Source organism: Pristiophorus japonicus, chromosome 30, assembly GCF_044704955.1.
Source record: "Pristiophorus japonicus isolate sPriJap1 chromosome 30, sPriJap1.hap1, whole genome shotgun sequence".
Taxonomy (NCBI): domain Eukaryota; kingdom Metazoa; phylum Chordata; class Chondrichthyes; family Pristiophoridae; genus Pristiophorus; species Pristiophorus japonicus.
The window spans coordinates 7,648,584-7,675,344 of NC_092006.1; the positions used below are offsets into that span (position 1 = coordinate 7,648,584).

Here is a 26,761-nt window from a genome sequence, read left to right on the forward strand (position 1 = left end):
GAGAGAGCGCGCGCGAGAGGGAGAGAGAGCGCGCGCGAGAGGGAGAGAGAGCGCGCGCGAGAGGGAGAGAGAGCGCGCGCGAGAGGGAGAGAGAGCGCGCGCGAGAGGGAGAGAGAGCGCGCGCGAGAGGGAGAGAGAGCGCGCGCGAGAGGGAGAGAGAGCGCGCGCGAGAGGGAGAGAGAGCGCGCGCGAGAGGGAGAGAGAGCGCGCGCGAGAGGGAGAGAGAGCGCGCGCGAGAGGGAGAGAGAGCGCGCGCGAGAGGGAGAGAGAGCGCGCGCGAGAGGGAGAGAGAGCGCGCGCGAGAGGGAGAGAGAGCGCGCGCGAGAGGGAGAGAGAGCGCGCGCGAGAGGGAGAGAGAGCGCGCGCGAGAGGGAGAGAGAGCGCGCGCGAGAGGGAGAGAGAGCGCGCGCGAGAGGGAGAGAGAGCGCGCGCGAGAGGGAGAGAGAGCGCGCGCGAGAGGGAGAGAGAGCGCGCGCGAGAGGGAGAGAGAGCGCGCGCGAGAGGGAGAGAGAGCGCGCGCGAGAGGGAGAGAGAGCGCGCGCGAGAGGGAGAGAGAGCGCGCGCGAGAGGGAGAGAGAGCGCGCGCGAGAGGGAGAGAGAGCGCGCGCGAGAGGGAGAGAGAGCGCGCGCGAGAGGGAGAGAGAGCGCGCGCGAGAGGGAGAGAGAGCGCGCGCGAGAGGGAGAGAGAGCGCGCGCGAGAGGGAGAGAGAGCGCGCGCGAGAGGGAGAGAGAGCGCGCGCGAGAGGGAGAGAGAGCGCGCGCGAGAGGGAGAGAGAGCGCGCGCGAGAGGGAGAGAGAGCGCGCGCGAGAGGGAGAGAGAGCGCGCGCGAGAGGGAGAGAGAGCGCGCGCGAGAGGGAGAGAGAGCGAAAAAGAGAGCGAGCGAGCGGGAGAGAGAGAGAAAAAGAGAGCGAGCGAGCGGGAGAGAGAGAGAAAAAGAGAGCGAGCGAGCGGGAGAGAGAGAGAGAAAAAGAGAGCGAGCGAGCGGGAGAGAGAGAGAGAAAAAGAGAGCGAGCGAGCGGGAGAGAGAGGGAAAAAAGAGAGAGAGCGCGCGAGCGAGAGAGCGCGCGCGAGAGAAAGAGCGAGAGAAAGATACACTGAGATGGTGACAGAGGGGGTGAAGGAGAGAAGAGATAGAGAGAGGAGAGAGGGAACAAGAAAGGGAGATAGAGGGCAAGGGAATGAAAGCAGGAACGTGGAGGACAGAGAGAAAGGACAGAGTGTGATTGAGAGAAAAAGGATTGTAGGATCGAGAATGAGAAACAAAAGCATCAAACAAAGAGGAAGACGTGCGGTGTCTCCGGGAGATTTGGTGCTGATCCTCCCCCGGCTCCCGCTGGGTCAATGCTCCACTGAGATTCACTTCCTCCTGACCCCAGACCCTCTCGCTCCCTGCTTTAACAAGCGTGGAGACACACTGAATAGGGGAGTCTGTTTGGAGATAATAAAGTCATTCATCATCCCGTTTTCCAATGCGGAGCCATCCGCCAAACTTGGGCCCGGATGCTCGCTGCCTGCAGGAGCAGCTCGGCACGTGGTTAACCCTCTCCGCCCTCAGACTGCAGCCTGAGCCTCTGGGAGAGGGACACCACCTCCGCCCCGGGGACACCACCTCCGCCCCGGGGACACCACCTCCGCCCCGGGGACACCACCTCCGCCCCGGGGACACCACCTCCGCCCCGGGGCGGCCCGGTCTTGAACACGCGCCATATCCCATCAACGGTGTCATTGAAGTACCAACGGCACTTGACCCGTGAGCCCGGCACAGTTCAGAGCTGCTCCCAGCCTCTCCAATGGGGAAAGTCCAATCGGCCCAATTGGATGCAATCTTGCAATGCTCTCGCTATTCTCAATCTACAGGTATTAATAGAACGTTAGCAGTCATGATCATCATCACAGGCAGTCCCTCGGAATCGAGGAAGACTTGATTCCACTCTTAACAAGAGTCCTCAGGTGGCTGAACAGTCCAATACGAGAGCCACAGTCCCGGTCACAGGTGGGACAGACAGTGGTTGAGGGAAGGGGAGGGTGGGACTGGTTTGCCGCACGCTCCTTCCGCTGCCTGCGCTTGGTTTCTGCACGCTCTCGGCGACGAGACTCGAGGTGCTCAGCGCCCTCCCGGATGTACTTCCTCCACTTAGGGCGGACTGGTCTTTGGCCCAGGGACTCCCAGATGCCAGACTAGGGTCCGAAGATGGGATGATCCAAGGTCGCCCCATCCTCTGTCGTCGAACTACAGGACGTGGGCGACGCTTGTGTCTGCGCACACTCAGAGGCCGAACTCCAAGCCATTGTCAACACCTTCACCGAGGCGTACGAAAGCATGGGTCTTACACTAATGTTCGCAGTAAGGGGGGAGGTTCAGTAGAATCACATTCTCCGGAGCTGGACCGGAGGCAAACCAGGCTGACACTCCCAGTGCAGTGCTGAGGGAGCGCTGCACTGTCGGAGGGGCTGTCTCTCTGATCGAGACGTAAAACCGAGGCCCCGTCTGCTCTCTCCGGTAGACACAACTTGGAAGAAGAGCAAGGGGGGGGAGTTCTCCCCGGTGTCCCGGGCCCAATATTTGTCCTTCAATCAACTCCACCAAAAGTAAACACAGCTTGTACAGTCATTCAACTCATTTCTGCTTGTGGGATCTTGCTGAGAGCAAAATATCTGCCAGATTTGTCAACAAACTAGCGGCTGCACTTCAAGGCACAGTCCATGAAGCACTTTGAGGCGTTTGAGAGGTGATAAGGTGATGTATAGCATGGACAAATCTTTCTTTCAAATCTTAATGCAGAATTTTAGGGCAGCAGAGCATGGGAACACCACCCCCTCCACGTTCCCCTCCCAGTCACACACCATCCCGACTTGGAAATATATCGGCCGTTCCTTCATCGTCGCTGGGTCACAATCCTGGAACTCCCTCCCTAACAGCACTGTGGGAGCACCTTCACCACACGGACTGCAGCGGTTCAAGGCGGCTCACCACCACCTCCTCGAGGGGCAATTAGGGACGGGCAATAAATGCAAGGCCTGGCCAGTAACGCCCACATCCCATAAATGGATTAACAAAACATATCGTATTTTGATTTACCTCATCTCCTCTTTCCTCATTTTGTCCAGTCAACAACAACAACAACGTGAATTTATCTAACGCCTTTCACGTCGTTAAAACATCCCAGGAAGCTTCACACGAGTGTTAAAACACAAAATATGACCCCGAGCCATATAAGGAGATATTAGGGACAAGTGACCAAAAGCTGGGTCAAAGAGGTCGGTTTTAAGGAGCGTCTTAAAGGAGAGAGAGGCAGAGAGGTTTAGGGAGGGAGTTCCAGAGCTTGGGGCCCAGGCAGCTGAAGGCACGGCCACCGATGGTGGAGCGATTATAATCAGGGATGTTCAAGAGACCAGAATTGGAAAAGCGCTGAGGGAGATTATAGGGCTGGAGAAAGTTAGAGAGATAGGGAGGGGCGAGGGCATGGAGGGATTTGAAAACAAGGATGAGAATTTTGAAATCAAGGTGTTGCCAGACTGGGAGCCGATGTAGGTCAGCGAGCACGGGGGGTGATGGGTGAGCGGGACTCGGTGCGAGTTAGGACACGGGGACAGTGAGCACAGGGGGCGATGGGTGAGTGGGACTTGGTGCGAGTTAGGACATGGCGGCAGTGAGCACAGGGGGTGATGGGCGAGCTCTCGGTGCGAGTTAGGACACGGGGGCAGCGAACACAGGGGGTGATGGGCGAGCGGGACTCGGTGTGAGTTAGGACACGGGGGCAGCGAGCACAGGGGGCGATGGGTGAGCGGGACTCGGTGCGAGTTAGGACACGGGGGCAGCGAGCACAGGGGGTGATGGGCGAGCGGGACTCGGTGCGAGTTAGGACACGGGGGCAGCGAGCACAGGGGGTGATGGGTGAGCAGGACTCGGTGCGAGTTAGGACACGGGGCAGTGAGCACAGGGGGTGATGGGTGAGCGGGACTCGGTGCGAGTTAGGACACGGGGCAGTGAGCACAGGGGGTGATGGGTGAGCGGGACTGGGTGCGAGTTAGGACACGGGGGCAGCGAGCACAGGGGGTGATGGGTGAGCGGGACTCGGTGCGAGTTAGGACACGGGGCAGTGAGCACAGGGGGTGATGGGTGAGCGGGACTGGGTGCGAGTTAGGACACGGGGGCAGCGAGCACAGGGGGTGATGGGTGAGCAGGACTCGGTGCGAGTTAGGACAGCCGAGTTTTGGATCACCTCGAGTTTATATTAGTTTCTTGTTCAATGAAAAGGTGACACTGCTTAAATCCTGCCCAATGGGGCATGCATGGCACTGCAGCACACGTTTGGGGCATGCGGGGAGAGGTTTGGAGTGGAATGGAGGGGGGAAAGAGAGGAGGGGGAGGTGGGGAGTAGGGGTAGGGGGGGGAGTAGGGGTAGGGGTCGAGGACGGAGATTCTCGAAAGTTGGGTTGGAGGCGGACAGGCAGGGAGGACAGTTCCAGAGGGCGAGGGGGGAGGCTGTATGGAGCAGGGGCAACAGTGGAAGAGCAGAGGAGGCGATGAGTCCAGTATTGGAGGAGGGGAGAGAGTGAGGGGGAGGCCAGTACGCTCGATTGGCTGTCAAGCTCGTGGGGGATGTCCGGAGCTGGTGAAGGCTGCTATAGAAATGCGAGACTCTCTGTGCAGGGCTGCACACTATTCTCTGTTCCAGACGGTGACATCTCATCATTCTGCCCTCTCCCAATGGAATGATCTTCCCGGGAATGGAGCCTGAATGGGAACACGATATCCAGTGGGCCGAGGTTCCAGAAAGCGCTCCCCCGCCACCTCCCAATGAAACACGGTTGGACTGTTCCGCTATTTGCCACTGTCTTGGCAAACCGGGAGGTGTGTCTCTCAGCCAATCGGGTGTCAGGAAGAGAAGGCAAGTCGTCATTGGCTTAAATGGGGCGGCCGGTCGCGTTGTGTGGGCTCTCAAAGACAGGACTCGCATTGATATAACGTCTATCACAATGTCTAAAAGCGCTTTACAGCCAGTTAAGTACTTTTTTCGAAGTGTAGTCACAGTTCTAATGTGAGAAACGCGGCAGTTCAATTTGTGCACAGCAAGCTCCCACCAACAGCAATGCGATAACGACCAGAAAATGTTTTTAGGTGGTAAATATTGGCCGCAGGGCACCGGAGGGAAAACTCTCTGTTCTTCTTCCAGTAGTGGTCACGGGATCTTTTACATCTCATCCAAAAGACAGCACTTCCGACAGTGCGGTGCTCCCTCAGTACAGCCCCTCCAACAGTGCGGTGCTCCCTCAGTACAGCCCCTCCGACAGTGCGGTGCTCCCTCAGCACTGTCCCTCCGACAGTGCGGCGCTCCCTCAGCACTGCCCCTCCGACAGTGCGGCGCTCCCTCAGCACCGCCCCTCCGACAGTGCGGCGCTCCCTCAGCACTGCGGCGCTCCCTCAGCACTGCCCCTCCGACAGTGCGGCGCTCCCTCAGCACTGCCCCTCCGACAGTGCGGTGCTCCCTCAGCACTGCCCCTCCGACAGTGCGGCGCTCCCTCAGTACTGCCCCTCCGACAGTGCGGTGCTCCCTCAGCACTGCCCCTCCGACAGTGCGGTGCTCCCTCAGCACTGCCCCTCCGACAGTGCGGCGCTCCCTCAGTACTGCCCCTCCGACAGTGCGGTGCTCCCTCAGCACTGCCCCTCCGACAGTGCGGTGCTCCCTCAGCACTGCCCCTCCGACAGTGCGGCGCTCCTTCAGATTTAATTGAGGTGTATAAAATTATGAGGGGCCTAGATAGAGTGGATAAGGCGGACCTATTCCCCTTAGCAGAGGGGTCAACAACCAGGGGTCAGAGACTGAAAGTAATTGGGAGGAGGTTTAGAGGGGATTTGAGGGGAAATGTCTTCACCCAGAGGGTGGTGGGGGTCTGGGGTGGAACTCACTGCCTGAAAGGGTGGTAGAGGCAGAAACCCTCACCACATTTAAAAAGTACCTGGATGTAACACTTGAAGTGCCGTAACCTACAGGGCTACGGACCGAGAGCGGGAAAGTGGGATTAGGCCGGGTGGCTCTTTGTCGGCCGGCGCGGGACACGATGGGCCGAATGGCCTCCTTCCGCGCTGCAAATTTCTACGATGCTGGGTGAAGAGGACAGGCCTGCCCATGGGCTGGAGACCCGAGATGATGGAGTTGACCTCAGCACTGTTGCGGGTGTGGGGTGTGGGGGGGAGGGAAGCTAGGGCAGTAACCCGTCATGGTTGGGTGGCAGGCGTTTGGCTACAGCTGTGTCACTGGTCAACGATTGGCGGTGCACTCTGGGACAGGGGCAGGAGGCAACACTGGCAGGTGGAATGCGGGGAGGCGAGAGACAAGAGACCAAAATTGCCCTCCGACCGAACGGGGGCCGCACCCAATGATCTTAAAGATTTCTTTTTCGGTCGGGGCAGTGCCCTTGGAGTGGAACGGACGTTGCTCAGATGCGTCACAACGTCCCGTCCCCTCAGTTAAAGGGGAGGGCCGCTGCGGACTCTGCAGGGGGGGGGGGTTTCGTTTGGCTCCACTGGGGCCCCCAGGGAGGGTTTGGGCCGAGCCGTCGGCCCCCAGTGCCCGAGAGAGGGGTACCGAGGCTGCCTGTCGGGAGGCCCGGCCGAAACCGTGGCCGCCCATTGTCGGACCAGCCTCGGAGTCGGCCCCGACAATGAAAATAAAATGGCGACCGCGGCAGGGCGCACAGCCGCAGTTGCATGCTTCCCGCCCAGGGGAAAGTTGTCGGGGGTGGGGGAGCACCGAGCGGCTCCCATTTACCGCATGGGGCGGAAAGGGTGGGCCTGTCGTCGAGCTGTCGGAGGAGCGGTGGGCACGTGGCCGACGGGACGGCAAAATACTGGCGCGTGCGCAGTGACGAGCTCCGCCGGGAAACAAAATGGAGGGCCGCGGCCATCATTTTTGAGGCGCGCACGGCTCTTAAAGAAACGCGTGGTTTCGGGCTGCAGAGAGGCAAACGCAGAGACACACACACACACACAGACCGATACCAACACACACACACACATACACAGACCGATACCAACACACACACACCCACACACACCGATACCAACACACACACACCGATACCAACACACACACACACACATACACACACAGACAGACCGATACCAACACACACACACACACATACACAGACCGATACCAACACACACACACCCACACACACCGACCGATACCAACACACACACACCCACACACACCGATACCAACACACACACACCGATACCAACACACACACACACACACATACCGATACCAACACACACACACACATACATACACAGACCGATACCAACACACACACACACACAGATACCAACACACACACACACACACACACAGACACAGACACAGACCGATACCAACACACACACACACAGACACAGACACAGACCGGTACCAACACACACACACACACACAGACACAGATCGGTACCAACACACACACAGACACAGACCGATACCAACACACACACACATACACAGACCGATACCAACACACACAGACCGATACCAACACACACACACATACACAGACCGATACCAACACACACACATACACAGACCGATACCAACACACACACACACAGACACAGACCGATACCAACACACACACACACACACACACACAGACCGATACCAACACACACACACACACATACACAGACCGATACCAACACACACACACATACACAGACCGATACCAACACACACACACACAGACACAGACCGATACCAACACACACACACACATACACAGACCGATACCAACACACACACACATACACAGACCGATACCAACACACACACACACACATACACATACCGATACCAACACACACACACATACACAGACCGATACCAACACACACACACACACATACACAGACCGATACCAACACACACACACACATACACAGACCGATACCAACACACACACACATACACAGACCGATACCACACACACACACACACACACATACACATACACAGACCGATACCAACACACACACACATACACAGACCGATACCAACACACACACACACACACATACACAGACCGATACCAACACACACACACACACATACACAGACCGATACCAACACACACACACACACATACAGAGCAGCAATGCCTTGTTCTCCATGAGATCACTAATTCTGGCTAAATTGGAACCAGATGGGATGGTGGTTGGGGGAGGGGAGGAGGAGTGGGGGGGGGGGGGGGGGGAGAGTGGGAGGGGGGGAGGGGCAGAGAGGCCAACTAGACAGAGTCCAAACAGGAAATGATGAGCTAAGTGTCTGTGTAACCACTACCAGACATCCCGACCTCGCTTTTACAAGACCCCAATCAAAGGTGCATGCTTGAACGACTTGTTTTTTGTTGAGCCGCTCGTACCTGAATTCGGCCTGCTGTTTCGAATTAAAGTTCGCTCCTTTGATCAGAAGAAAGGGCCCCGCTTTTTTTTCCTCTTCCCCCACCACCGCCCCGCCCCCCCCCCCCCCCCAAAAAAAACCGCCACAACCTGCGGAGCTGGTCTTAGCAGCCTGTGTTTAACAGCTCTCAGCACTGGATCGCAAAGGCGTTCCATCGCTTCATACGGGCAGCCGCTTTGTCACAGGGAGGCCCTTTGATGTTCGGCTGGCCCGCAGTCAAGGTCGAGACCAAGGAGGAGCAGGCGGGGCGGGCGAGAGAAGCGCTCGCATCTGGCGGGTCGCTCCGTGCCAGCGCTGCGTTGCGATGCGCCCCGTACGCCACCCTCTCCCCAGCCCACGGACTTGCCCGACGAGGGCAACCTCGAGCCAACTCTGCAAAGCGATGCAACCCCGCTGGATGGCATGTGGCTAAGTGGCAAGTAACATTGGCGCCACACAAGTGCCAGCTCCAACGAGCGAGAGTCTCACCACCTCCTCTTGATATTCAACCGTGTTACCGTCGCCGAATCCACCACCATCAACACCCCGGGGTGGGGGGGTCACCATTGACCAAAAACTTAACTGGAACAGCCACATAAATACTGTGCCAACAAGAGCTGGGTATTCTGTGACAAGTGTCTCACCTCCTGACTCCCCAAAGCATCTACAAGGCACAAGTCAGGAGTGTGATGGAACACTCTCCACTTGCCTGGATGAGTTCCAGCTCCAACAACACTCGAGAAGCTCGACACCATCCAGGACAAAGCAGCCCGCTCGATCGGCACGCTACCCACCACCTTCAACACTCACTCCCTCCACCACCGGCGCACCGTGGCTGCAGTGAGCACCGTCTACAAGATGCACCGCGGCAACTCGCCAAGGCTTCTTCGGCAGCACCTCCCAAACCCGCGACCTCTACCCGCCTAGAAGGGCAAGGGCAGCAGGCGCATGGGAACACCACCACCTCCACGTTCCCCTCCCAGTCACACACCATCCCGACTTGGGAATATATCGGCCGTTCCTTCATCGTCGCTGGGTCACAATCTTGGAACTCCCTCCCTAACAGCACTGTGGGAGCACCTTCACCACACGGACTGCAGCGGTTCAAGAAGGCGGCTCACCACCACCTTCTCAAGGGGCAATTAGGGAATGGGCAATAAATGCCGGCCTTGCCAGTGACGCCCACAACCCAGAACAAATAAAAAAACGGAATCCCAACAATGCTGGGCACAGGTTACTAGATGCCTCTTGCACTAGATGCCAGCCACAGGTGGCAGAAACTGCGTCTGGACTGGCAAAGTCAACTCTCACACTAACTACACACACAAGGTTTCATCTTACCCCAAAGCAACAGGCTTTGTCCAATGTACAGTTACAACACTGTCAGAAAGCTATTAACACAGAAGAGTGTTGGCAGGGGGGCAGGAATGGTTCATGGTTCATGTGAGCTGGGACTGGCATTTGAAAAAGGTCCCACCTTTAATGGATTAGCGCAAGATAGTGGTGGACGCAACTGCACAGAATCCCAATGACCAAACTCCTTTCCATAGCACAAAATCCCAATGACCAAACTCCTTTCCATAGCACAGAATCCCAATGACCAAGCTCCTTTCCATAGCACAGAATCCCAATGACCAAACTCCTTTCCATAGCACAGAATGCCAATGGGCCCAAACCCCCTCCCATTCACTCCCACAATCCCAATGGATCCAACCCCTTCCCATTCACTCCCACTGTACACAATCCAAATGGACCCAAACCCCTTCCCATTCACTCCCATTGTACACAATCCCAATGGATCCAAACACCTTCCCTATCAGTCCAATTGTAAACAATCCCAATGGACCCAAACCCCTTCCCATTCACTCCCATTGTACACAATCCCAATGACCCAAACCCCTTCCCATTCACTCCCACTGCACACAATCCCAATGGACCCAAACCCCTTCCCATTCACTCCCACTGTACACAATCCCAATGGACCCAAACCCCTTCCCATTCACTCCCACTGTACACAATCCCAATGGACCCAAACCCCTTCCCATTCACTCCCACTGTACACAATCCCAATGGCCCAAACCCCTTCCGATTGTACACAATCCCAATGGACCCAAACTCCTTCCCATTCACTCCCATTGTACAGAATCCCAATGGACCCAAACTCCTTCCCATTCAGTCCCACTGTACACAATCCCAATGGCCCAAACTCCTTCCCATTCACTCCCATTGTACAGAATCCCAATGGACCCAAACCCCTTCCCATTCAGTCCCACTATACACAATCCCAATGGCCCAAACCCCTTCCTATTGCATAGAATCCCAATGGACCCAAACCCCTTCCCATTCACTCCCACTGTACACAATCCCAATGGACCCAAACCCCTTCCCATTCACTCCCACTGTACACAATCCCGATGGACCCAAACCCCTTCCCATTCACTCCCACTGTACACAATCCCAATGGACCCAAACTCCTTCCCATTCACTTCCATTGTACAGAATCCCAATGGACCCAAACCCCTTCCCATTCAGTCCCACTGTACACAATCCCAATGGACCCAAACCCCTTCCCATTCAGTCCCACTATACACAATCCCAATGGCCCAAACCCCTTCCTATTGCATAGAATCCCAATGGACCCAAACCCCTTCCCATTCGCCCCGCTGGAAATTCTTTATCCAAACACTTTGTTCCGATTTAGATTCCAGACCCAACCACGAAACATGGTCCCAATTATCTGCTCATGTGACATTCCGCACACAGAGTGTATCCCAATCCTCAGCCAAGCACCACCAGCAACCAGCCCAGCCCCACAATAAATCTCATCACGGTGGTGGAAAGAATGCTGTGCCCTTTCCACCCCTGCGGGGGCTCAACTCCCCAACGCCTGATCGCTCTCCAATAACTCAGCCTGTGGCAGACTCCGAGGACGGTAGGGTCGATTCGCCCCAGTGCGCGGAGTTAAGCTACCTTTCTGTGCCACGGTGCATGAGTACCTCTGGCTGCATCACCAAAATAACCCAGCAAGGCCAGCAAGAGGCGGGCTTTGTGTTTTAAACTGGGTCTTTACCAGCTTCCGTGAGTTTGGCAAGTCTTCAGTGTTTCCCGATGCGTCAGCAATGGGCCACATCTGGAGAATTGGGGATCCTGATGTGACCCAGTTGGCACTTCAGATTCAGAAATAAAAAGCAGGCACAGTCGTTGAACACAAGAACATGAGAATTAGGAGCAGGAATCGGCCGTACGGCCCCTCGGGCCTGCTCCGCCATTTAATAAGATCACGGCTGATCTTCGACCTCAACTCCACTTTCCCCGACCGATCCCTCGATTCCCCCAGAGTCCAAAAATCTAGCGATCACAGCCTCAAACATATTGAACGACTGAGCCTCCACAGCCCTCTGGGGCAGAGAATGTCAAAGATTCACCCCCCTCTGAGCGAAGAAATTCCTCCTCATCTCCGTCCTAAATCGATCACGAGTCGGTCTAGACTGAGCAGATCAGAGAGAAATAGTTCCCGTTGGCAGAAGGCTCGAGAACCAGAGGACACTGGCAGAAGGCGATTGGCAGAAGAACCACAGGCAACGCGAGGGAAACGCTTGTTTACGCAGCGAGTGGTTAGGATCTGGCATGCACGGCCTGAAAGGGTGGTGGAGGCAGATTCATTCGTGTCTTTTAAAAGGGAATTGGATAAGTACCTGAAGGAAAAATATTGCAGGGCCAAGGAGAAAGGGCGGGGGAGTGGGACTGGCTGAGAAGCTCTTGCAACTGACACAGGCTCAGCAGGCCCAATGGCCTCCTTCTATGCTGTAACCATTCTATGATGAATGGTCGACCCCTAATTGAGTCTGTGACCTTCCTAGTTCTGGTTATGTGACCTCTAAATTCGCACAGCACATGACAAGACAAAAAGCAGGGCTTTTTTGAAACACATATCCGCAGCATAAGTTTAACCTCCTATTCCCTCCTCCATAACATCGCCCGTCTCCGCCCCCTGCCTCAGCTCATCCGCTGCTGAAGCCCTCATCCGTGCCCTCGTTACCTCCCGACTCGACTATTCCAACGCACTCCTGGCTGGCCTCCCACATTCTACCCGACGTAAACTAGAGGTCATCCAAAACTCGGCTGCCCCCCCGTGTCCTAACTTGCACCGAGTCCCGCTCACCCATCACCCACTGTGCTCGCTGCCCCGTGTCCTAACTCGCACCGAGTCCCGCTCACCCATCACCCACCCTGTGCTCGCTGCCTCCGTGTCCTAACTCGCACCGAGTCCCGCTCACCCATCACCCCCTGTGCTCGCTGCCCCCGTGTCCTAACTCGCACCGAGTCCCGCTCACCCACCCTGTGCTCGCTGCCCCCGTGTCCTAACTCGCACCGAGTCCCACTCACCCATCACCCACCCTATGCTCGCTGCCCCCGTGTCCTAACTCGCACCGAGTCCCGCTCACCCATCACCCCCTGTGCTCGCTGCCCCCGTGTCCTAACTCGCACCGAGTCCCACTCACCCATCACCCACCCTGTGCTCGCTGCCCCCGTGTCCTAACTCGCACCGAGTCCCACTCACCCATCACCCACCCTGTGCTCGCTGCCCCGTGTCCGAACTCGCACCGAGTCCCGCTCACCCATCACCCCCTGTGCTCGCTGTCCCCGTGTCCTAACTCGCACCGAGTCCCGCTCACCCATCACCCACCCTGTGCTCGCTGCCCCGTGTCCTAACTCGCACCGAGTCCCGCTCACCCATCACCCACCCTGTGCTCGCTGCCCCCGTGTCCTAACTCGCACCGAGTCCCACTCACCCATCACCCACCCTGTGCTCGCTGCCCCCGTGTCCTAACTCGCACCGAGTCCCGCTCACCCATCACCCACCCTGTGCTCGCTGCCCCCGTGTCCTAACTCGCACCGAGTCCCGCTCACCCATCACCCCCTGTGCTCGCTGCCCCCGTGTCCTAACTCGCACCGAGTCCCGCTCACCCATCACCCCCTGTGCTCGCTGACCTACATTGGCTCTCGGTTAAGCAACGCCTCGATTTCAAAATTCTCATCCGTGTTTCCAAATCCCTCCATGGTCCTCGCCACCTCCCTATCTCTGTAACCTCCTCCAGCCTCACAACCCCGCAGGATGTCTGCACTCCTATAATTCTGCCCTCCTAAACCTCTTTGCTTCTCTTTCCTTCTTCAAGACACTCCTTAAAACCCCTCTAATTCTGCCCTCCTGAGCATCCCTGATTTATAATCACTCAACCATTGGTGGCCGTGCCTTCAGCTGCCTGGGCCCCAAGCTCTGGAACTCCCTCCCTAAACCTCTCCGCCTCTCTACCTCTCATTCCTCCTTCAAGACGCTCCTTAAAACTTAACTCTTTGACCAAGCTTTTGGTCACCTGCGCTAATTTCTCATGTGGCTTGGTGTCAAATTGTTTGTCTCATAATATTCCTGTGAAGAACCTTGGCACGTTAATGGTGCTATATAAATACAAGTTATTGTGGTTATTGAAAGATCATTCCTTCACCCATTGCAGGTTCGCCCAAATACTTGAAGTGGGACAGAGTTTCAGAATAAGGGGCCACCCATTTAAGACGGAGATGAGGAGGAATTTCTTCTCTCAGAGGGTTGTAAATCTGTGGAATTCTCTGCCCCAGAGAGCTGTGGAGGCCGGGACATTGAATATATTTAAGGTGGAGATAGACAGATTTTTGAGCGATAAGGGAGTGAAGGGTTATGGGGAGCGGGCGGGGAAGTGGAGCTGAGCCCATGATCGGATCAGCCACGATCTTATTGAATGGCGGAGCAGGCTCGAGGGGCCGAATGGCCGACTCTTGCTCTGATTCCTTATAGAAACGTAGAAAGTTACAGCGCAGAGGGAGGCCATTTCGGCCCATCGTGTCCTCGCCGGCCGACAAAGAGCCGCACGGCCCTCGGTCAGCAGCCCGGAAGGTTACAAATAAACCTACGAACAATGAACAATAATCATCAGAGGCAGTCCCTCGAGTCGAGGATGACCTGCTTCCACGTCAAAAAGTTCAGAGGTGTTTCAATGAAGGGCCGAATATTCCAGATCCCGAACTACATCCTGAAGGGTGGAAGATGCCTGTGGGTGGATTTTTTTAACGTGGGGTGACCGTTGCACACCAGCCACCACACGGGGCTTGACAGAGCGAGGTCTTGATCCAGGGGCAAGGGTTAACCAGGACGACTGGAGACCAGCTCTGCTGCACGGACCCAGTGCGCCCACATATCACACAGTGTGGGCTGGGCCCGTGCTGCCCCTGGGCCCTCGCATCTCCTGGGCCCCGAACTCTCGCCTCCCCTGGTCCCCTGATCGCGGCCAATGAACAATGGCGGACAGGTAAAGAGCATCCGGCTCGACCAGTCCGCCCCACACACTGCACCACCACATTCTACGCTCCACCCCAACCGGAGCCATGTGATCTCTCATCAAGATTAAAGGACACCCTCAAAGCCTCCCTGATAAAGTGCAACATCCCCACCGACACCTGGGAGTCCCTGGCCAAAGACTAGTCCGCCCTAAGTGGAGGAAGTGCATCCGGGAGGGCGCTGAGCACCTCGAGTCTCGTCGCCGAGAGCGTGCAGAAACCAAGCGCAGGCAGCGGAAGGAGCGTGCGGCAAACCAGTCCCACCCTCCCCTTCCCTCAACCACTGTCTGTCCCACCTGTGACAGGGACTGTGGCTCCCGTATTGGACTGTTCAGTCACCCGAGAACTCATGCTAAGGGTGGAAGCAAGTCTTCCTCGATCCCGAGGGACTGCCTAATGATGACGATGTTCTAATGTGATGGCCCTGAGCTAGCTCGAGCGGTTTTAGAACTCCCAATTTGAAGCTACCAGGTACAGCGGTTAGTGGCGTGTGTTGCTTAGTGTGCGATGGGAAAGATTGAGGGCTAAATGTCTCACCTTGTGTTGGAGGCGTAAGCCAGATCTTATGGATCAACCGCCCGTTATAGAAAACGCGCATAGGAATCGGCCAAAACAAAATTCGGGCGTTTTTTAGAACACATGACTGAGCTGCACCTTACTCGGGTGGAGGTGAGGGGTTGTGTGCGGTACAGAGCAAGGTGACATTCTACCCCAAGCTGTTTAGAGTCCTGAACGTAAAATTTTAGCGCCGGTGACACACTGAGAATGGAAATAGACTAATAAATCAAGACTTTACAAAAAGAAAAGACTTGCATTTATATAGCGCCTTTCATGACCACCAGACGTCCCACAGCGCTTTACAGCCAATGAAGTACTTTTGGAGTGCGGTCACTGTTGTAATGTGGGAAACGCGGCAGCCAATTTGCGCACAGCAAGCTCCCACAAACAGCAATGTGATAATGACCCGGATCGTCTGTTTTAGTGATGTTGGTTGAGGGATAAATATTGGCCCCAGGACACCGGGGAGAACTCCCCCTGCTCTTCTTCCAATCGTGGCCCCGGGATCTTTTACGTCCGCCAGAGAGAGCAGACGGGCCCTCGGTTTAACGTCTCATCTGCAAGATGGCACCTCCGACAGTGCGGCGCTCCCTCAGTACCGCCCCTCCGACAGTGCGGCGCTCCCTCAGCACTGCACTGGGAGTGCCAGCCTAGATTTACGCGCTCAAGTCCCTAGAGTGGGACTCGAACCCACAACCTTCTGACTCAGAGGCGAGAGTGCTACCCACTGAGTCACGGCTGACACACAAAACAAAAATCTAATATTGCCACCGCCTGTTCTAAAGACACGGAGGGTCTGATCCTACAGTTAGCAGTTGCTCGCCTAAGAGGAGAGAGGGGAGAGGTTTAGGGAGAGAGTTCCAGAGCTTGGGGCCCAGGCAGCTGAAGGCACGGCCGCCGATGGTGGAGCGATTATAATCAGGGATGCAAACTAAAAGGAAGGCCTCACTTTATTTGTGATTGGGCGAGATTGAGGGCGAGATGTGTCACCTTGCGTTGGAGGTGTAAGCCTGATCTTATGGATCAACCTCACGTTATAGAAAATGTGCATTGAAATGGGCAGAGACGAATGAGAGGAGCGCAGAGATCTCGGTGGTTGTGGGGCTGGAGGGGATTACAGAGATATAGGGAGGGGGCGAGGGACATGGAAGGATTTGAAAGCAAGGGTGAGAATTTTGAACTTTCACCTCTGCGGGTGTGATTGGAGCCCACTCCGATTGGCTGGAAGTCCTCGCCCAATGCTGCCTGTAAGGTTACGGGGTCAAATGAGTGTGTGGCACAGGCCCATAGAATCGTACGGCGCAGAGGGAGCGCCACACCGTCAGAAGGGCGGTACCGAGGGAGCGCCGCACTGTCGGAGGGGCGGTACCGAGGGAGCGCCGCACTGCGCTGTCGGAGGGGCGGTACCGAGGGAGCACCGCACTGTCGGAGGGGCGGTACCGAGGGAGCACCGCACTGCGCTGTCGGAAGGGCGGTACTGAGGGAGCGCCGCACTGTCGGAGGGGCGGTACCAAGGGAGCGCCGCACTGTCGGAGGGGCGGTACCTAGGGAGCCCCGCACTGTCGGAGGGGCGGTACTGAGGGAGCGCCGCACTGTCGGAGGGGCGGTACTGAGGGAGCGCCGCACTGTCGGAGGGGCAGTACTGAGGGAGCGTCGCACTGTCGGAGGGGCGGTACTGAGGGAGCGCCGCACTGTCGGAGGGGCGGTACCAAGGGAGCGCCGCACTGTCGGAGGGGCGGTACCTAGGGAGCCCCGCACTGTCGGAGGGGCGGTACTGAGGGAGCGCCGCACTGTCGGAGGGGCAGTACTGAGGGAGCGTCGCACTGTCGGAGGGGCGGTACCAAGGGAGCGCCGCACTGTCGGAGGGGCGGTACTGAGGGAGCCCCGCACTGTCGGAGGGGCAGTACTGAGGGAGCGTCGCACTGTCGGAGGGGCGGTGCTGAGGGAGTGCCGCACTGTCGGAGGGGCGGTACTGAGGGAGCGTCGCACTGTCGGAGGGGCGGTGCTGAGGGAGCGTCGCACTGTCGGAGGGGCGGTGCTGAGGGAGTGCCGCACTGTCGGAGGGGCGGTGCTGAGGGAGCGTCGCACTGTCGGAGGGGCGGTGCTGAGGGAGTGCCGCACTGTCGGAGGGGCGGTACCGAGGGAGCGCCGCACTGTCGGAGGGGCAGTACTGAGGGAGCGCCGCACTGTCGGAGGGGCAGTACTGAGGGAGCGCCGCACTGTCGGAGGGGCGGTACTGAGGGAGCGCCGCACTGTCGGAGGGGCTGTACTGAGGGAGCGCCGCACTGTCGGAGGGGCAGTACTGAGGGAGCGCCGCACTGTGCTGTCAGAAGGGCGGTACCGAGGGAGCGCCGCACTGTCGGAGGGGCAGTGCTGAGGGAGCGCTGCACTGTGCTGTCGGAGGGGCAGTACTGAGGGAGCGCCGCACTGTCGGAGGGGCAGTACTGAGGGAGCGCCGCACTGTCGGAGGGGCAGTACTGAGGGAGCGCCGCACTGTCGGAGGGGCGGTACTGAGGGAGCGCCGCATTGTCGGAGGGGCAGTACTGAGGGAGCGCCGCACTGTCGGAGGGGCAGTACTGAGGGAGCGCCGCAATGTGCTGTCGGAGGGGCGGTACTGAGGGAGCGCTGCACTGTCGGAGGGGCAGTACTGAGGGAGCGCCGCAATGTGCTGTCGGAGGGGCAGTACTGAGGGAGCGCTGCACTGTCGGAGGGGCAGTACTGAGGGAGCGCTGCACTGTCGGAGGGGCAGTACTGAGGGAGCGCCGCACTGTCGGAGGGGCGGTACTGAGGGAGCGCCGCACTGTCGGAGGGGCAGTACTGAGGGAGCGCCGCACTGTGCTGTCAGAAGGGCGGTACCGAGGGAGCGTCGCACTGTCGGAGGCAGCATGTCTCAGGATGCAGTGGTATACCGAGGGCCCCGTCTGTCTGTTGGAGTGGGTGTTTCAGAGCGAGGAAGAGCATTTACCCCCTCAACCAACACGGCTTAACCGGGAGTGGGAATCAGCCTGCTGCCGATCGCCATCAAACGCCCCCTGCTGGCGATCTGGGCGATGACAGCCGGTGGGGGGTGTGATGACCCCTGCAGTTGAATAGCCCGCCAGGTCTCACACCATGAATAACCCAACAGATGGCCCAGGAGGCGGTGGTGGGGTGGGGGGGGGGGGGGGGGGGTGCGAGATAGGTAGCAATATCCTCCCAACTCAGTCACTTGACAATGTTGGCCAGAAATGCCGAGGGAACTCTAAACTTGTCAGGCAAAGACTCGATCCAAGGCTCCCACTTTAACCAGAGGCGGGGGATGGCGGCTCTGGGGAGGGGAGCTCCACTGATCTCCGCGGCTGCAGTCCGCAGGAGCGAACAATCACCGGAACGCCATTTCAGACTTTCGACAGGCTTTCCCGATTCTCTCCATACAGCAACAGAAACTTGCATTTATATAGCGGCTTCAACATAATGCTGAAACGCCCCAGCGCACTTCGCAGCAGCCTAAATCAGGCAAAATTTGACACCGAGCCGCAAAAGGAGAAATTAGGACAGGTGACCAAAGTCTGGGTCAAAGTGGTCGGTTTTACAGAGCGTCGTAAAGAAAGATTTGCATTTATATAGCGCCTTTCATGACCTCAGGACGTCCCAAAGCGCTTTACGGCCAATTAAATACTTCTGGAGTGTGCTCACTGTTGTAATGTGGGAAACGTGGCAGCCAATTTGCGCACAGCAAGCTCCCACACACAGCAATGTGATAATGACCCGGATCATCTGTTTTAGTGATGTTGGTTGAGGGATAAATATTGGCCCCAGGACACTGGGGAGAACTCCCCCTGCTCTTCTTCCAATAGTGGCCATGGGATCTTTTACATCCACCCGAGAGGGCAGACGGGGCCTCGGTTTAACGTCTCATCCAAATGATGGCCCCTCCGACAGTGCGGCGCTCCCTCAGTACTGTCCCTCCAACAGTGCGGCTGTCCCTCAGTACTGCCTCTCCGACAGCGCAGTACGGCGCTCCCTCAGTACCGCCCCTCCTACAGCGCAGTACGGCGCTCCCTCAATACCGCCCCTCCGACAGCGCAGTACGGCGCTCCCTCAGTACCGCCTCTCCGACAACGCAGTGCGGCGCTCCCTCAGTACTGCCCCTCCGACAGTGCGGCCCTCCCTCAGTACTGGCACTGGGAGTGGGAGTGTCGGACAGGATTATGGGCTGGAGTGGGAACTCTGAACCCACGACCTTCTGACTGAGGCGACAGTGAGAGTGCTATCCACTGAACCACGGCTGACACTTAAGGGGGAGGGGAGGAGAGAGACGTAGAGCGAGCTGAGGATGGGGGGGATGGTGTAGAAGAACAGAGAGAGGGAACAGTTGAGCCAGAGACCACTGCGCCTTTGAAAGGCAAAACGGATAAACAATCGAAGGTAGCAGGGCTACAGAAAGGGGGCTCTACCACTATTGGCCTCCTCGTGTGCTGCACCAGTTGGGGCGTCCATTCCTTCAAAAACACCCACAAGCTCCCCAACCAGATGCACCCCTCGCCTCAGCTGAGTCAGCAAGCCAGCGCGCCTAGCCAAACAGAAGGCTCTGCCGCGATGCCCGCCGCAGTCGAATAGCTCGCGCACGGGTGCACGCGATGAACGCTCGGGTGATGCATCGGCAAGGATGCAAGTTGGAACCATACTCCAGCAGAGATCAGGTGAAGATGTGGGGGGGCGAGGGTGCAGGGAGAAGGGGAAACTATTTGAGAATTAACAGCCTGCGACTAGAGAAACACAAGCTGGTTCTCCCAACAACATTTTTCTCCTCATTTCAACGTGGTACCGCAGCCTTGCAGTCTTCAAAGGCTGCAGACGGACCTCCCCTGCCTCTTCAACACATGCACCTGTTTTCCATCAAGGACCAGCTGCAGTAAGATCACAGAAAGACTCCCAAGGCCCAAGGGCTATCCAAACGCTCGACACGGGGCAAGAGCAGGTTGCGCTCTGCCTGTCAGTCCCGCCTGCAAGCCTGCGTTATTCCCCTGAAAAAGTGCGCGCCCGGCCAACCTGCTATCCGGCAGTGGAGGCATCACAGCCCAGCCCCGAGGACACCAGGAGCGCGCTACCTTGAGCTGGCGGGGGGGGGGGGGGGGGGGGGGGAAGGAACCTGAAAGTTGCCAGCTGGAACAACATCCTTGCGGGAGACATTCCCAAGAACTGGCGTCTGGAAAAAGACCGTTCAGCCCCTCCAGTCTGTTCTACCACTCAATCAGATCCCGGCCCATCTGTATCTTTAGTTCATCCACCCGCCTTGGTTCCACAAGCCTTAATACCCTCACCCAACAAATGATCAGGAGTCGAATCCTCGACAGATGTTTCTTTTACCAAACATACAACGAGCAAGGCCATGCCTGAAGTCAAGGAACTCGGCCCAACCTCCCGCATCCCCGCCTGTGATCCAACTTGGGACTGTCCTCGTCGACATGACTCAGTCCTGCGTCGGGTGCCGCTGGTGCCAAGCGAAGTCATTAGGATCTTGCAGCACAGAAGGATCCCATTGGGCCCTTTCGAGCCCGTGCTGTGCCGGCTCTGTGACAGAGCGATCCAATCAGTCCCACTCCCCCCCTGCTCTTTCCCCACAGCCCGGCACATTTCCCCCCCTTCCAGTATTTACCCAATTCCCCCGTTTGAAAGCCCCCGATTGAATCTGCTCCCACCGACCTTTCAGGCAGCGCATTCCCGATCACAACAACTCGCTGCGTCAAAACACATTCTCCCCATCTCCCCCCTCTGGTTCCATCGCCGATTATCGTCAATCTGTGTCCCTCTGGTTACCCACCCTCCTGCCCCCAGGGAACAGGTTCTCCTGATTTACTCCTCAAAACCCCTCGTGATTTTATAAACACCTCGATTAAATCTCCTCTTAACCTTCACTTGCTCGAAGGAAAACAACCCCGGCTTCTCCAGTCTCGCCACGTCACTGAAGGCCCTCATCCCCCGGGACCCTTCTGCTCAATCTCCTCCGCACCCGCCCCAAGGCCTTCACATCCTTCCTAAAAAGTGTGGTGCCCAGAATTGGACACGATGCCCCAACTGAGGTCTAACCAGTGATTAATAAGGGTCGCCCCTCTCTCTCGCTAAAGCAAAGGCTCTCCTGAAGTAAAGGCCTGATTTTAACTGAACACGTCAGGTTGGTTCGACCCCTTCATACACCCTGCCCAATTTTACTCTGTTGAAGTTGGTCGGGTATGGCTAAAATCGGGTCTAATGCAACGACAACCGATTTACACAGCATGGGCCTGAAGTTTAATTCTTCCCTCGCATTCCACACAATAACTGAACCGTTTGCAATTCAATTGCAAACGTGCTATTCTTGACAAAAACAGGGAACTTGGCGTCACAGAGTCATTACGGCACAGAAGGAGGCCATTCGACCCATCGTGCCCGTGCCAGCTCCCTGTAGAGCAGGCCATTCAGTCCCATTCCCCCGCTCTCTCCCCGTAGCTCTGCAAGTTTATTTCGCTCGCGCGCCGATCCGATTTCCTTTCGAAATCATTGATCGTCTCCGCTTCCCACCAGCCTCGTAGGCAGCGAGTTCCAGGTCATTACCACACGCGGAATCTCTTGCCCAGAACCTTAAACGTGTCTACCGATTGCGAACTCCAACATTCCCCAGATGTGCACCTCAATATCGTACGATACATTACAGGAGGCCGCCATTGGGGACCATCGTGCCTGTGCCAGCTCTTTGAAAGAGCGACCAAATTAGTCCCACTCCCCCGCCTTTCCCCACAGCCTTGCAAACCTTTCAACTCCAAGCATTTACCCAATTCCCCCGTTTGAAAGTCCCGATTGAATCTGCTCCCACCGCCCTTTCAGGCAGCGCGTTCCCGATCACAACAACTCGCTGCGTCAAAACATTCTCCCCATCTGGTTCCATCGCCGATTATCGTCAATCTGTGTCCCTCTGGTTACCCACCCTCTTGCCCCCGGGGACAGGCTCTCCCCGATCTATTCTATCGAAATTCCTCGTGATTTTGAACACCTCTGTTAAATCTCCACCGTAGCCATCTCTGCTCCCAAGGAAAACTAAATATCTACCAGTCAATTAGACACCAGTTAGATTCCAGCCCTGATAACGTGATGGATCCCATTCCAGTCATGCATTCATGCCAGCTGCTGTTAGCTGTCCCAGTGACTCAGGAGGTGACTACCAGACGTGGTACTGACCAGTACAATCTCCAGGGGGCGGTGCCGTGGGAGCGCCGTGCTGTCGGAGGGGCGGTGCCGAGGGAGTGCCGCACTGTCGGAGGGGGGCGGTGCTGAGGGAGCGCCGCACTGTCGGAGGGGGGCGGTGCCGAGGGAGTGCCGCACTGTCGGAGGGGCGGTGCTGAGGGAGCGCCGCACTGTCGGAGGGGCGGTGCTGAGGGAGCGCCGCACTGTCGGAGGGGCGGTACTGAGGGAGTGCCGCACTGTCGGAGGGGCGGTACTGAGGGAGCGCCGCGCTGTCGGAGGGGCGGTACTGAGGGAGCGCCGCGCTGTCGGAGGGGCGGTACTGAGGGAGCGCCGCGCTGTCAGAGGGGCAGTACTGAGGGAGCGCCGCGCTGTCGGAGGGGCGGTACTGAGGGAGTGCCGCGCTGTCAGAGGGGCAGTACTGAGGGAGCGCCGCGCTGTCGGAGGGGCGTCTTTCAGATAGAACATTAAACCGAGGCCCCGTCTGCCCTCTCGGGTAGACGTAAACGATCCCGGGGCCACTATTGGAAGAAGAGCAGGGGGAGTTCTCCCCGGTGTCCTGGGGCCAATATTTATCCCTCAACCAACATCACTAAAACAGATTATCTGGGTCATTACCACACTGCTGTTTGCAGGAGCTTGTTGTGCTCAATTTGGCTGCTGCCTTTCCGACATCACAACAGTGACTACACTCCAAAAAGTGTAGAATGGCCATGAGGCGTCCTGCGGTTCTGTAAGGCGCTACAGAAAGGTGGCAAAACTAAAAGGAGTTGGTGTTGCATTTCGATAGCATCTTTCACAACTTCAGGACTTCTCAATGGCCCTTCGCAGCCGATGAAGTACAAATATCCAGTGAGGTGACACCCCCCCATCCCCCCAGCTGGATGTCGGTCGAGGGTGGGATCGCTTTCTGCTGCCAAAACACACACACACCCTGTGTAACCAGTGTCCAATCGAGGAGTCAGTGGCTTCAGGACGGGGACTACAAGCCAGGGGATTTGGGTCTGTGTTTCTGAATGGTCTGGGTAAGTGGGATACAGTTTGCCCACTCCTCCAATAGATCAGCTAGCCACCACCGATAATCCAGCGCCAAATGTACGTCAAATCTCCGAATTATCCATTCCGAAGTTACCCAGAATTGAGACACAGTGGGCAGCACTCTCGCCTCCGAGTCAGAAGGTTGTGGGTTCAAATCCCACTCCAGGAACTTGAGCACAGAAGTCTAGGCTGACACTCCCAGTGCGGTACTGAGGGAGCGCTGCACTGCCGGTACTGAGGGAGCGCCGCACTGTCGGAGGGGCGGTACTGAGGGAGCGCCGCACTGCCGGAGGGGCGGTACTGAGGGAGCGCCGCACTGCCGGAGGGGCGGTACTGAGGGAGCGCCGCACTGCCGGAGGGGCGGTACTGAGGGAGCGCCGCACTGCCGGAGGGGCGGTACTGAGGGAGCGCCGCACTGCCGGAGGGGCGGTACTGAGGGAGCGCCGCACTGCCGGAGGGGCGGTACTGAGGGAGCGCCGCACTGCCGGAGGGGCGGTACTGAGGGAGCGCCGCACTGCCGGAGGGGCGGTACTGAGGGAGCGCCGCACTGCCGGAGGGGCGGTACTGAGGGAGCGCCGCACTGCCGGAGGGGCGGTACTGAGGGAGCGCCGCACTGCCGGAGGGGCGGTACTGAGGGAGCGCCGCACTGCCGGAGGGGCGGTACTGAGGGAGCGCCGCACTGCCGGAGGGGCGGCACTGAGGGAGCGCCGCACTGCCGGAGGAGCGGCACTGAGGGAGCGCCGCACTGTCGGAGGGGCGGTACTGAGGGAGCGCCGCACTGTCGGAGGGGCGGCACTGAGGGAGCGCCACACTGCCGGAGGGGCGGCACTGAGGGAGCGCCACACTGCCGGAGGGGCAGTACTGAGGGAGCGCCGCACTGTCGGAGGGGTGGTACTGAGGGAGCGCCGCACTGTCGGAGGTGCCGTCTTTCAGATGAGACATTAAACCGAGGCCCCGTCTGCCCTCTCGGGTGGATGTAAAAGATCCCGGGGCCACAATTTCGAAAAAGAGCAGGGGGAGTGCTCCCCGGTGTCCTGGGGCCGATACTCATCCCTCAACCAACATCACAAAAAACAGATAATGTGGCTCATTATCACAGTGCTGTTTGTGGGAGCTTGCTGTGTGCAACTTGGTTGCCGTGTTGCCTACATTACAACGGTGACTACAGTTCAAAAGAAAGTACTTCATTGACTGTAAAGCGCTTTGAGGCGTCCGGTGGTCGTGAAAGGCGCTATATAAATCCAACTCTTTTGAATAAAAGTGGGACCCATTTAGCTTCTTGTCTGAAAATCATCTCAAACTACTTTGGGAGGTGCGGAGAGGGGCAGTCCCTGGACTATTGGGGGTGGTTATTTTGGGGGTGGTTATTTGGGGGGGGGGGGGGTTCGAAATCATGCTCGTATCGAGATGGAATGGAGCGGACTGGGGGTGGGGGGGGGGGGGGGGGGGGGGTTGAATTAGAAATAGCTTCATACCGCTAGCGATGGAAGAAATGGTTTGGGGAGGGGGGAAATCACAGCTGGCCAGATGTTAGGCCAGGGCAGCACATCAAAGCTAGGGGAGCGTGTGTGGGGAAGTGGGGAGTTGGTTGACAACATCTGAGAGCTGACAAAGCTCACAGAACTCCCGAGCTGTCCTGTCCTGTCCCTCCTAGCCGGCAAAGCCCTACCAGCGAAGCAGGGAGGCATAGCAGGGCACTTCCGATGGGGCTGGGACGGGAGAGGTGGGGGTCTTGTGGGGCAGCATTTGTCCAGCACATATACACAAACATTTTTAATTCCCAACAGATTTTTAACCAAAAGTACTCTTTGGGGAATACATAATATACGTGTGTGTGTGTATCTATTTCAAAAAACACAGTATTCCCTTAAAGTGCTCCCATCTAATTTTTATAATTTCCTGAGGAGTAAGAGGAGAAAGTAACAATAAAAAAAAGATTCAAAAGAGGCTACTACAATACGCTTTCTAACTCACATCCCCTCACTTGAAAAGCCCAACTTTGGATTATTTTGTGTGTGTGTGTTCTTTAAGGAGGGTGAGAGGAGAGTTTGGGGGGAAAAAAAAAAGGGACTGAAATTTGCCAAATCCTCTAGCCTTCTCTCGTCGCGACACGAGAGCAAAAGAAACTTTTCCCGGACGCACCAAAAACTTGCAGAAACTTAAAACCGAGTAACCATTTTCCAACGCCTTCTGTACGGCTTGGCTGTCTGTATATGTGCTCAGTCGCCCCTCCGCCCCACAAATGCCCTCTGGAACACTTCGTTGAAAACGACATCAAATTCTCCAAATCGCACACAAACAAAATAAAAGCAGCAACGTGCCCTTTCAAAATAGCTTTTCTCCCCCCCCGGGTGGAGACACCGAAAATAAAAGAGTTTTTTTTTAAAACACGTAGACCATTTTTTTTTAAACAAAGGGAGCCATTGCAGGGAAACTTTTCAAAAAAACACACACGCCAAGTTTGTGCAGATTTAAGAGTAGCAAGGAGCAACAGTTGTAGACTATCTCCACGCACAGCACACAAAGACAGCCCCATTGCACAAAGAAAGCAGGCAAACCAGCCCATAATACTTACAGTCTTGCCATTATAAAAGTACATCAAAGAATTATTTCCAACCCCAGGTACTGGGTACGCACAGTACATGGTTGCACAAAGGGGTTTCTGCCGAAGGTTTTCGAGTCTAGGTGTAGCTCCCACGCTTTGGCAATTCCCTCAAGCTTTAAAAAAAAAAGTAGAGAGAGCGAGCGAGAGATTAAGGAGAAAGACCAGCTTGTCTTCAGACTAATTCCAGGACTGCTGAGGTCCCCTCTCACCACATGGCCCTCGCCGAGAGCCACATGCAGATCAGGAGCAGGCCATTCCACTCCCAGCTAAAGGGGAGAGCACATTTTCCGCTTGGCACCGAGTCATGGGAGAGCGAGAGAGAAAAATGGACTGAGCCGCTTAGGTTAGGAGAGAGAGAGAGAGAGCTGAGAAACTCCAGCAAGAGATTTCTGAAAACATTCTGTGCCATTAGGGTCTTAATCCCGAACCGGTTCTGTGGGGGTATTTTTGGGAGGGGGCACGAGAAAAGGCAGACTTGCATTTCTATAGCGCCTTTCGCGACCGCAGGACGCCCCAAAGCACTTTGCAGCCATCGAAGGACTTTTTCGGAGTGTAGTC

At 56.9% G+C, this 26,761-nt stretch overlaps 1 protein-coding gene across 2 annotated transcripts in view; it reads right to left on the reverse strand.

The window, feature by feature from the left end:
• LOC139240189 (transcription factor 12-like) overlaps positions 1 to 26,412 on the reverse strand; it is a 142,151-nt gene extending 115,739 nt beyond the window's left edge. For both annotated transcript variants that reach the window (XM_070868623.1, XM_070868622.1), the window contains exon 1: positions 26,174 to 26,412. In XM_070868623.1, coding sequence (XP_070724724.1) covers positions 26,174 to 26,242 — 69 coding nt within the window. In that variant the 5' untranslated portion in view covers positions 26,243 to 26,412. The remainder of the gene's footprint in view (positions 1 to 26,173) is intronic.
• Between the last annotated feature and the right edge of the window lie 349 nt (positions 26,413 to 26,761).